The sequence below is a fragment of the Eutrigla gurnardus genome, assembly GCF_963514095.1.
Source record: "Eutrigla gurnardus genome assembly, chromosome: 12".
Taxonomy (NCBI): Eukaryota; Metazoa; Chordata; class Actinopteri; order Perciformes; family Triglidae; genus Eutrigla; species Eutrigla gurnardus.
In genome coordinates, this window is record NC_139926.1 from 9,990,569 (window position 1) to 10,003,566 (window position 12,998).

The 12,998-nt window shown below is 41.4% G+C and overlaps 1 protein-coding gene across 1 annotated transcript in view; it reads right to left on the bottom strand.

The window, feature by feature from the left end:
• Positions 1-12,998, bottom strand: part of cntnap5a (contactin associated protein family member 5a) — a 100,139-nt gene that overhangs the window by 35,767 nt on the left and 51,374 nt on the right. Inside the window, exons 10-13 of the mRNA XM_084022448.1 lie at positions 12,737-12,896; positions 8,040-8,146; positions 5,696-5,815; positions 768-968 (exon numbers count right to left, since the gene is read on the bottom strand). Of these exons, the coding sequence (XP_083878574.1) occupies positions 768-968; positions 5,696-5,815; positions 8,040-8,146; positions 12,737-12,896 (588 nt within the window). The remainder of the gene's footprint in view (positions 1-767; positions 969-5,695; positions 5,816-8,039; positions 8,147-12,736; positions 12,897-12,998) is intronic.

A 12,998-nucleotide genomic window follows, 5' to 3' on the forward strand; every position in this document is an offset into this window, starting at 1 on the left:
AATTAATGACTCTCTCTTTCTCTCTGCGAGTTCTCTGCCATTATGGTTGTTAATTAATTATTCCTCGTTCAGCTTGACCTGACGCTACATTTAATTTTCAATCAATAAAGGTGACGTTTGTGAGCAACGAGCCCGGTCCATGGGTGACCACACTGTGGTAGTGCTTCCACAATCACATGTCCTTTTTTAAACAATAATTTTATATATATATATATATATATATATATATATATATATAGACTTCCTGGATCGTGTTTCCCACCAGACGCTTCCACCAACGCAGGCCCTTGCATGTCTCCAACGGAGGGCTACTTTCAGTCCGAACACCCACTGAGCGACTACCTCTGCCGATCTCAATCTGTCTCCAACAGCAGAACGACAACAGAAATCTCTTCTTGCTTCTTCCGTAATGTAATTAAAACCAAAGAGTGCATCACATGACAGCCTGGTTGCGTGCAGTCTCGGCTGTTTAAAATGAATTATAAAGCACACGCTCAATTTCAAATCCAACCCTGTGTCCCTGTGTCAATCATTCTTTATCTCTTGATGTATATCGCATAAACATTAAAAAAAGCCCAGATAACCCCAAGACCGACTTGACTGTTAGCTTGCGAGTCAAGATTTCTCGACTAGCAAGACTTCTGTTTCGCTGTGATTTCTATCTTTATGCATTCCTGCTCCATTTAAATGCAACACGAAACAACGTTGGCATTAAACGATTTGATCTCAGCTCAAGTTCAGTGCAAGCAATACTAAACGACACTCACCTTTCGTATTAAAGAGACGGGACTTCTTGCAGTTGTAAACCACTTCCTGTTGGCACTGCTCCGACCCTGTCACGATGGCACGGAGTTGCTCAGCTGAGGCGCTGTAGTTGAACGTCATGATGTGAGGTTTGTGAACGGAGGAGCCCTGCACCGTCACCGGAGCCGTGATGTTGTGTGTCAACACCGTCCACACCTTCTCTTCTAAAGGAGAAAAGGTTAATCTGTTAGCCTGAGCACACAGATCACACCTTTGGACTCTAAAAAATGTGGCATTTACACAAAACATCGGTGTTACGAATGACCATACCAGTGTTACTACATGTCATTGGTCGTCAACAACATCGGCCACCTAGCTTACATAAACCTCTACCATGTTTACCAAAGTTGATTGATATTTTCGCTTGTTTGTTTACATTTTGTCCATATTCAATAAGCGAGCGTACCTGAAAATGTTTGTCACGGTTTGTTAAATCTCACCTTTTCATTAAAATCCTCCTTCTAGCTCAAATTCGAGTTCAAAATTCAGTTATTGTAAGGAACAATTTTTCCAGGTGTATAACATTCAGCCCAACAGCTCTGTTTTGATTGACAGCTCAGACTGATACTGGTAACTGGTATGGTCCTTGAAACATCCTGAATATAATTCTTACAGTTCCACAGAAATATTATCACAGCAGAAACACTCTTTGCTAATAGTCTGCATTTGCTGCTTCAAGTATGAGTCAGTACAGTACAGTACAATATAGTACAATACAGGGGGGTAAAAATCAAATGTTTGTACAGTTAAATCAGACAAGGATTTCATCCTTTTCACATTCCCACTCAATTTTCAGTATCTGGATTTCATGTTTACCCTGCATTAGAGAAATATCCCCTCCAATATGTGATTATTCACATCAGGTTGTCAGGCTTAGAGCTATTTACATTTCTCATGGATTCCTTAATTGAGGTCAAGTAGAGGCATATCAGCTGCTGAACATTTCGGCTTTGTGCCGGGAAGACTGAACACACACAAAACGCCGCCGCGGCAGTGCTCTCCTCTGTAACGTCACTGATAAATTAACCTTGCAAAGGACAAAGTGGCCGAGAAAGTTGTGACAGCTCGGAGATGAATGCTGTCTCCGTGGTGTCAAAACTTAACTGAATGTGTTTTGTCCTCCATGTCACTGGAGCTTTGGATCAGGTTGCGTCCAGCTCCCTGTCTGTCAAATGTCACGTCTGGAGTGATCATTCAGGTGACACGGTGTTCTCACCACCAGGGGATCACACTTATGGAGCAGGTCGGATCCAGTGGAAGGTCCAAGTCTCCAAATTCAGACCAAAGGAGATGGTGAATTATACTACTGTGTATACTGTAAATAAGGGTTAGGGATAAGGTCAGTGGTAATGTAAATATATTACCATGGCATTTAGTATGGATTGTGTATGATTGCTGATTTTATTGACTCTTCACTCCAAAATTTACCTTCAAGTCTCATCTCAAAGTCTGTAAAAATCAGCTATGTTGTTTAACTTGGTTTTCTCTACATAAAATGTAAAAAAAAAACACACACACAAAAGAACTCTGCAAACGGCCCATTACAGCTGTCTAATTTCAGATTCAGCCACACATATTTGATTCAGATGGAGCCTGTAGTTCCCCAAAATTACAGATTCTCAGACGGGTCAGAAGTTAAATGTAGTTAGCAGCTTTTATTTCTTTTTGTTGTTTGTGAGCTTTTTAGCTTGGAACTTGGAACTGGCAGTGGGTGACGACTGATCATAGACCTAAAATAGGAGGAGAACAGACATTCCCATGTAAGATTGTACTTTAATAATCCCGTAGGAAATGTGTGCCGGAGATTGATAAATACCAATAGTACCAATCAAAACATATACAAACAAAAGAGTAATATATCTTACATTAATATGAATGATAATTACACCAGTGCAAAACAGAATAGCAAGAAGAGTAATGTGAATTTAACTAAAACAGAACAAGTGAATTAACGTAGCAGGATGGTGTGTGGATGATGTAGTGGGCTGACTTCCATAGAAACTACAGCATGTTGCAAACTCACTGCAGTGAGGTTTTGCAGTCACAACGCAGATGAGCAGTAAAGTCGTATCACTCATCTGATTTCACCAGATGAGTGATTTCTGTAATTGGCGTAGCATTAGGCTAAAGCATGGTGGAATTAACAAGCTAGCTAGCTAGCCAACTAGCGCGCAGCTCCTCCAGAGAAGGAGAAGCTATGTAGCTAGCTAGCTAGCCATACACAGTTCAATGTCCGCTCTAGCCCTGATCTATTTCTATGAGAGGGATTTTTTGGTAGATAGTGGAAGAAAACTCCGGGCATTGGTTTACATCTGCAGGGCTGCCAACTTTTCAACAAACCTTGGAGTAAGATTCGGTGGGGCCAACCAAAATGTTGCTGCATGCATACACAGCATTCTTTTGTTTGGCCCATTCAGCATCATTACCATACAGAAAAAATTGTTTTAATTCTGTTTATCAGTGGTTCGCAATGTATTTACCCAAATCAGAGAGTACAAATACAACCTATTGACCCAACAGTATCCCCCCCCCCCCCCGATTTAAAATATTTCTTTTTTCTTGCTTGCTCAAAGTCCTTAAGAGCTGTGTGCTCTTAACTAAACACACTAAATGCTTATAATGTGAGAGAAAACCCCGATGCTCTCGGCCAGAGATAACAGATAGCAGAATAGATTTGTTTTGTTGCTCGGATGGACACTTCAGCATGAAAAATTGCGGGTGTGGCATGAGAGCGTGTGAAGCCAATCAAATGCATGTGTCTCACTGCCAATGCATGAGAGTTGGCAGCCCTGCATCTAAAAAATTCACACTCCTGCTAATGCAAACCCTCACTTTCTGTCCTGACCAATCTATGCTGGAGGTTTCAGGTTTCGTTGTCCGTGTTGCGTTGTCAATACGTGTCTCCATTTTCATGTTTGAAAGCGATTGGTTTTTGAATTTGTAACGTACTTAAACTCTAAACCTCAGATTTTAGGGGAATGCAAAGACACTTGTATACAGCACCACAATCAGTCAAGGATGTCAGTCTTGCACAGAAATACATCTCATAATTTAATGGCAGAGTGCCATGAAATTAACTGAGCAGATTAGGGATCCCAAGGGAATTAACCCTTTTGACTTTAATGATCCAAGCCCTAATGAAAACGGCAGCCTCTAGAGGCCACTAGTGGGGCTTTAGACTAGGTTGGTAAATGGTGATACTTTTTCATTCGAGAAGTCATAACTTATTCATAGCTGACTTCAGTGAAACCTGAAAAGCCCAAATTATCATAGCACTGTTTTCTCACTTGTTTTCCTGTTTAATTAAAGACAGGATAATGCAGGATGTTGTAGAACCATAATGACTTGTGCTCTAGCTGGAAGCCTGTTTTCTCTTTTTTTAAGAAAGAATAAATTACTATTTGAGGGTGCTTCAAGTTTCAAGTCCAGTTTTCAGTCTTCAAGAGCAGCATGGGGAAATCAAACTCCGATGACTCACAGCAGGTCATGCAGCACTTCAATGCTTCTGGTGTATATTTTCTGTACATTCTCTGATTTCACTAAGAGCTGATGAAGAAATAACAAAAATGAGAGTTGTTGGTATTATTGGACTACAAATCAACTGCTTGTTATGAATAGTGACAGGTAGAGACAGGATGAAAAAAGTCTCTACTCAAGTCTCTTGTAGAGATATATACCCACTGACAATTTAATGGACCTAATGGCAATTCCAACACTCAAGAATGCACGTTTCCACGTGTTACCACGGCTACCAACAGATTACCATAAACATATACATGGCTTATACAGACTGATTATAGGCTCGCATTCAGAGCGGTTCACAACCAGCAGATGGATTTAATATTTCAGCTTTTGAAAACAGATATCATAGAACCACTGTGGTTAGTCCGTTTGCTTTCACACCACAAAGGAACCGCACCAGAGTCCACTTGGAAACCGATCTGGACCCTGCGGTTGTTTGGTCCACACATGGGTAGATTTTGAGACAATGGGCTCCTGGGCACAGTCATACAAAAGGCCACACCGACTCCGCTACATTGGAGCAAGACACACAGACTTTGTTGTTGAGCCTCTATTAGTTGCTGTGTTTTTTTTTGTTTTTTTTGCCCTTTTTCGTAGTTTTTGCGAGTATCTTTGCAGCTGTTTTGTGTCTCTTTATAGTTGTTTGTCCCCTTACCATAGCCGATGTAAGTCTCCTTGTGGTCTGGCTGTAGTTGATATTTTTGTCATTTTTGTCTTTTCTCATTTTGGGTCTGTTTATAGTTGTTTTTGTCACTTTGTAGTCAATTTGTGTTTCTTATCGGTTGTGTTGCTCCTTTTCGTAGTCATTGTGAGTCTCGTTATATCTCTTTGAAGATGTTTTGCATCTCATTATAGACGCTTGGGTCTCTTTCTAGTATTTTCGTGTCTCTTTGTAGTCGTTTTATGTTTTGAGTCTCTTGCCAGTCGATACGTGTCTCTTTGAGTGACATTTTGTAGGTGACGGCCAGGGAGCCCCCTGACACTTTGGGACCCCGCTCCTGCTAGACCCGTTCAGTAATCCATCCATCCAACTGACAGCTTTTAGAGAACACCAGACCATAAAGGGTTCATTCATTCAACCGAGCCGAAGAGGTTCGGTGAGAAAACACTGAGATGCTGAAATGTCTCAGGGAAACCACATGGACACTTGCGAAAGATAGACTCTCACATATGTTCTCAACTCTTGGGAACTGCCCTGAGTGGCCACAATGATTTCCTACTGGATTGTTAACTGTCAGATAGCCGTTGTGGCGCGGATCGATGGCTGTGCGATCTTTAAGTGAGTGGACTCTACACTGAGCTTTCTGCCAGTTCTCTGAGGACCTCAAAAAGGGTAAAGGTGACAACATGTGAATTGCAATGAACTTACCTGTCATGTTGCAGTATACCTGTGTGGGCCCCAGGGGACCACTCCCATCTGGATCAATGGAGTAGAAGCCAGAGGAGCTGCCAATCAGCTTGTAGGCCTCACAAGACGACTCGTAGATGGCTGGAAGAAGCAGAATGGGGACATTAAACAGAGAATCAGCTCCAGCACCTTTCTCATGGCTTAGTCATCCTACTGCACAAAATCTATCTTTATTTACAAACCGTTTATCAGTTGTTGTTTTCAATCCTTAAAAACATGTTGATGACATATCTATATGTTCTATTTACTGTATTTACTATTTACTTTTAGCAGGTTTTGCTGTAATGCAGATTATAGCACAAGAATCACCCCCATACTGCAGTAATACATATGTACTGGATTCAAGGGTCATCTGCATTGCTTTGTGCAAGACGGAGGCCCAATAAAAAACAAAGCAAAACTGAAACACTAGTTCATTACTGAAGTGCATTTTTTTAATCTGCATCAGAACAAATGTAAACATCCATCCATCACGTCACTGCTTATCCAGTTCAGGGTCGCGGGGGGTTGGGGTGGGGGTCGTGTCAGCTGATATTGGGCGAAGGCAGGGCTCAAGCTGGACAGGACGTCAGTCTGTCACAGAACTGACACGTAGAGACAGAAAACCTTTCACACTTACGCGCAATTAAGAGTCATCAATCTACCTATCCTGAATGTCTTTGGGGAGAAGAATCCATACAAACTCCACACAGGAGGCAGACTCAAACTCGGATTCGAGGGCCCCCTCTTGCTGTGAGGGGGCAGTGCGAACCAAATACATCAGCCAGTAGCATAACACCAGGGAAACGTTGTCCAACAAACTGTGTTCAAGCACCAAGCACCATTTATCGTATTATTCTGTGACTGACAGACAGACAGCCAGGTGCATGCTGGGTAGTGGAATAGCCTTAGGGCCTAGCTGGGTTAGCATCCTTCCTTTCTTCCTGGGGCAGACGACTTTGCTTTGGCGTTTTGGCCGATCCGGCTGGCTGATCGGCCCTGAACGGTGATCGGCAAGGTCCGCTGCACTTAATCCAACCACCACACTACCCTTACTGGTGATGGATGATCAATGTTATTTTCAAACGCCATAAATGGTCCAGTAAGAAACACAAGGCTTCATGGGAGCTACCGGACGCAGCACATGCGCAGACGTTGCCGTAGCAACTGAAAGCGCCAATCAGATTTTATTCACAATTTTGAATCCAGTTAAAACCACGTGGCCCAAAAATGTTGAGGATTTGATCAGGATTTATGAGCCGAATGTTATTTTCTCATGATTTACATGGCATTAGTCTCTGTAAGAAATCAACAAACTGGATCAGCACGTAATTCCAAGCAAGGAACGGGGGCAAGAAGAGGTGAAGGGACGGCCACAGGACGGATTTGGCGTTGATTCCATCGCCAGACATCTCTAATTTTAGCTGAGCATTACTTTTAGGTGTTTAAAATACATCCACAGCAGTACATTGCTTTGCTTCTGCACCAGTACTCCAGACTATTTCTCCAAGCTCCATCTACTGAAGGTAATACACTGGCTGTACCTCATACACCCACACTTCTGAGCCATCAGTTTAACACGGGGAGCTTAGAAACAGAGCCGAAAAGACACTGTTTAATCCATTCCTTACACTTTTGCTTGTGCTGTCGGGTTTTGGAAAGGCTAAGTGAGACACACTACCCTCCACACTTTACACGCAATGCAGCCCAGCCAAATCCATTGGTAATCTTCAAGTTTGAGTAAGTTTGAGCTCTCGTTGGAAAATGTTGATTACATGTGGGGGGGCGGGGGGGTGTAGTGGAGGGTTTGGGGGACTTCAACTCCAGCAGACACTTTAATCTGTCATCTTCCCTCCAACATGCAAAGAAAGCCATGTTTGCCTGTATATAAACAGGAAATCAGTATTCTTGGGCTGGGGAAGTTCACACGTAGTTTCCAAGAGCTGTCTCTGCAGCAAATATCAAGGCAGGTGTCAAAAAAATAACACTGACATATGAAAAACTCCTCCAGAGTGAATCCAAAGTCAGCCATAAACTATTTAAGGAGATCCCCCCCCCTCAAAAAAAAAAACACACACCACACATTCTCACAAATTTGAAAGCGAGAATAACAGCAATGTTCATAAGGTCATGTGAGGTTGAAGCGGGACCAGTTTCTCTTTTACCACTCAGTTGCACAAAATCGAAGACAGCAAGACAGGTAAAGGCATGTGTGCTGAATCAAATGACACAGCTCAGTAGACCTCGGCTATACGAGGGGGGTGCGGCGGGCGCAGCAGCTGGTTTGAGGCGAAGTAAAGAAATGAAAGTGCAAAGGAGTGCTTACAGTTGTGACAGGTCGCTCCAGAGTATCCTGTTCCCGAACAGTTGCAGGAGAACGAGCTCCACGTCTGAGAGCAGCGGCCTCCGTGTTCACACAGATTAGGAAGGCATCTGGAAAAAGTTTTATACACAACAGTTTCAAATCAGGAGAGTATTAAATGATTAAAAAAATACATATAAATGCTTGTAAAGTAACAAATCCCCAGTGTAGAATCACTCACTAAAAGCATGTAAACAATAACTTCCGTGGTAAGAGAGTAGATTGTGTCGACACTGATGGGTCATCATCATCACTGACGTTAAGTCAACCAAGCAAGATTGTCGGACTGTACCTTTAGTCCACTGAGGCGCGTGCCTTCGTGGGTGCCAGAGCTCCGACGACAGACAGATTTCCGTCTAAATTATTTGTTGGATAAATAAATAAGTAATACATTGTTTGAACTCCTCCATCATTTGTAGCATATTTTGAAGATACATTTTTTTTTCATGATTCATTATGCCTTTGAATGAATCATGGCCTGATTGTAGCAAATTACAGCATTTCAAAAAAAATGTATCATTGTATTTTTGTTGAGTTTGAGCATTTATATAACAAAAATGAAGCCGGCGAAGGCTGCTACTTTCAACCATGTAGTGGAGTTGACAATTGCTTCTAAAATATAGTGAAGTAGGAAGTAGAAAGCATCAGGAAATGGGAGCCCTCAAGTAAATTACAAGTACCTCAAAATTTAACTTAACTACAGTACTTGAGTAAATGTACATACACCACTACGAAGCAGCAGTTGTTTAGTGATGTAAAACAGAGACCAATTATCCCATTTACAATGCCGGAACCAGATAATTGATTATCAGAATGGCTTCGAATAGCATCGCTGCATTCACCCAAAGCCTGCTTGAACATATTTAGTCATTACTACTTGGATTAAAACGGAAACCAGAACACACATCTCATCCCACCTCCAGACTCTACGAGTGAACGCAGCTTTAAAGAGTTTTTTATTATATTTTCCTGACGTTTGCACCTTTTGTTTACTCCTAATGCATTTTTATCATAAAAGTTTTCCACTTTGCCGAGATTTTCATCCTTTATGAGCAAATATAGCTATAAGGAGCGGCTCAAAACAGTAAAAAAAAAGTATTTAGAGGGGAGAACAAAAGATCATAGAAAGTGCCTCAGGCAGTTCTATTAGGCACCAATAAAGCTACTTCCTCCTTTTATTGTTTGCAAAGCTGATCTTTTATTTATCAGGTAAGAAAGACCTCTTCTCACTGTTCCCTTTATTCCTTTGTATGCAATTATGAACACGAGTTTCGGAACTCACCCGAAAGACTAATTTTCTGTTTATTCATGTTTCATTAAAAATCCCAAAGGAGTGTGAAATGACGGCGTCTCATACTGTGCCCTTGTTTGAATTTGAAAGCGCTGACTGATGGCGGCGTTTCTCTAAAAATAAAAGCATTACCGTCACCTTCAGACTAGAATGCCTGCTAATGGGATTTTACCACAATGAGCGCTTCACAGAAATTTCAAACCACACTCTTCTGATTAATAGTCCCTTCCTCGAGCCTCCTTCAGTTTCACATAATTGCCAGCCTTTCGAGCGTGCATCTATAATTTCATACACTTTCATCTCTCACCTATTAACTGCAGCGGAGCGGGGCCAGCCGCAACACAGATAAGGTTGCAGCCATTGGTTTAATTACCATCATGCTATTTTCTGTTGTGTGCTGCCCTTACAGGTCATGGGCTTACAGTAGCCAGCACACCTACTGTAAGTGCACACTGACCGTGAATTGAGTCCCAATGTTTAATTAGACACAGAGGAAAAGGAGATTAACTCTGATGAAAGTTAATTTTCTCATACTCGGGGGTCAGTGAACAGGCCACAGAGAGTGATATGAAAGTTAACATCAATGCCATTAACATTTACAAAGCTGAGTGCAGCAGCCTCCAGTGTTGTGTCCTCATAACGGATCACGGTGCGGGATGACGGGAAGACATCCACTGCACATCAAATGAAGAGTGCGGATGGTGTCACCCACTCACAAATTTCATTTTAGCTCTGCAGTTTCTTTGTTGCCACTTACATACACCTACTGCATAATGTATGGGTCACAGCGTTTGTAGGATATATCGCTTCAACCTTCTATGCTTGAATCTTTAGAATTCTGCAGCATCTATAAAAGTTCATACAAATGTAACATTCCACATTTTGATTTCAGAGCCTTTTTGCTTCAATGGTAAACTACAAGTAGGTCGGTCAAGATAGTTTCTGATAGAAAGCTAATATAATAGCATAATAAGAGCAGCAAACCTTCAAGCAGGGTTGGATTTTTAGCTCTTAAGTTTATTCACAGATTGGAATGAGAACGATGTTTAAATATTGTAAGTAGATAAAACCACGCAACCAAAACTGTGCAAAGTCCAAGTCGAATAGTCTTTTTTGCTTAGGAAGGTTCCTAACTGAAGAAGTGACCCTTAAGTAAACAAGTGGCCGCTATGATGAGAGCCATTGAAATTCTTTAAATGCAAAGGGAAGGAGCTCCAATACTTCCTCTCAGAGCTCCTTTAGCATAGGATGCAATGGACCTTCCTATACGAAAGGAAAGGAGATCACGCCGACCCAGAATTCCTTGCGAGAGCAAAATTTAAAGTGTCGGCCGTTCATGAAATTAAACAATATTTGCATTTGCATATTTAACAATTACTTTCATGCAGACATAGGAATTGTGTTGAGAATGTGTGTGGATGATGATAATAATTGAATGTCATTTTTATGTGTTTAGTTCACTCATGTTACAAATGTTAAAAAAAAACTAAACTAAAACAACAAAATAAATTAAATGTAAATACAGCAAACTGTCAAATAACAATTCTTGATTATGAACAACATTCATAATCAACACGAACAAATATTAAATCTCCAAAAAGGAGTGAAATAGATCCAACCCCTTCTCCATAACTCAAACAATTAATAACTTAATTTAATATAAAAACTCTTGTGACTGGAGGCCTAGATTCCTTTTTTCAAAGTCAGTTCCAAACTTGAAAGTTAAATAATATGTTTTATTTTTTGACCTGTCCATATCTAAGATTAATTGAATGGTTAAATTTGTATTATTACACATTGTTGGTCTGTCGGTTTACAGAGCAGAGTTGATTTTAACAGCAACGGGAAGGAGGGGCTGTTGGAACTGAAGCCGGTCAGTGAACAAGCTGTTTATAGATCCGACAACATGTGGAGAAGTGGTTGATGCGCTTTGTAGTCCATTATTGTAGTTTCTCCAACGCAGACCCACATCAATCACCGGCGTCGATCATCAGCTGTCAATCATCAGCAGCATTATGATTATGTAGCTTAGTGAAAGTCCGGTCGTATTCTCTGAGCACTGCGGTCGTCTTTTCCTTAATCCTTTTGAGTTCTCCTTCCACCTTTCCTTGACCTTGTGACGTTTTCCCTCCGAAGTCAAGGAATAGGAGTTAGGACCTCATTTTTGACTATTTGACTGCAACCCAAGTTTTATAATGGTCAGGAAAACGGTTTATTCCGACATCATGTTGGCTAAAATTTTGGTGACATGCCTTTGTGAACACACATGCATGTTAACGCAAAGGGCAATATCAGGATAAGTTGATAATGTAAAAATGACATCCTGTCATATCCACTGCAATCCTATAAGACAGCCCCCTCTCTCTCTGACAAGTCTCCATACATGAATGCATGTATATAAATGTGTATTTTTTTATATGTGGAAAAATAAGGTTTTCCTTCTTCTTGCGTTTGCAGCTAGTCACCCTCCTCAAAAATAAATGAAAACAGGTTTAACCTGCTTTAAGGAGGTAACTGTTACTGTTTGCATACATGCTAACAACAATTTCATAAGCTATAATATTTCTATTTATAACATTATTTTTTTTAGAATATAATTGGAGGAGTTTATTTAAAATATAAATCCAAATTACACTTTTGCAGCCATCCATCAATATGTCGTGTTTTTGAAAGAAAAGCTGTCCTTGGACAGAACCGGTAAAGATATATGTCTCAGCCGGGGGAAAAGAAAATAAAAATTCTATTGTTCTGTCATTTCCTACAGTGCTTCCCTTCGCCTGCTGATGCAACAGACTGTCAGCACTGTTGTGTTTGCATATCTTCTGACGGCGAACAATCTGGACTAGAAAGCAGGTACTCTGACAAAGGAGGGATTCACCTCGGGGCGAACGCAAAGGAAAAACCACAGTTTGCATGTTTGTCTTGTTCTTCTACATGTTCCGAGCCACGCGGAGATCGGCGGGTCTGCCAGTCCCGTTCGCTGGGCCCACAGCTGCGCGGGGTAATGAGGGATTGGGATGGCGAGAGTTGCCATGCAGGACAGCAGGGAGCAGCTTGTTAGCATAGTCCTCTGCCAGAAGAAGGTGTTTCTGAGTTTCTGTTGCAATTTAATTGGCTGATCCTGTCAGCGTATTTGTCTTTCTAGGACAAGATGTCAGTGACTTTTAGTCAGGTTCTGCAGGCAACTCACTGCCATCTACAAATTAACAATGTGGGGATGAATAAGTCTCTGCTGCCAACTTATATCATGTTTTACACGTTTTTTATGTTTGATACACGTTGAATGGTGAATGTCCAAGTTTTCCGAGAGATCTGTGTGCGAACTCTCCCCTTCCCGAAATGAAAGTGTAAATAAAGAAGTCAAATTTACCTGTCTCTTATGTTGCAGGTGTCAAACTGAAGCTCGTTATAACTCCCCAACAATCCTTGTTGAACGTGATTGAGGTCAATCGGCTGGCTGTTGATGAAGATGAGCCGCACACACCCCTGGAAGTCAGGACTCGGGGAGCGACAGTCTGTGGTGGGACAGTCTGGATGGAAATGACACATGATGCAACCGTTTATTGTCCCTTTCAAGAAATATTCGGTTGCATGGAGTTTGGGGGGCACAGACCCCGTTTCATCTGACATTT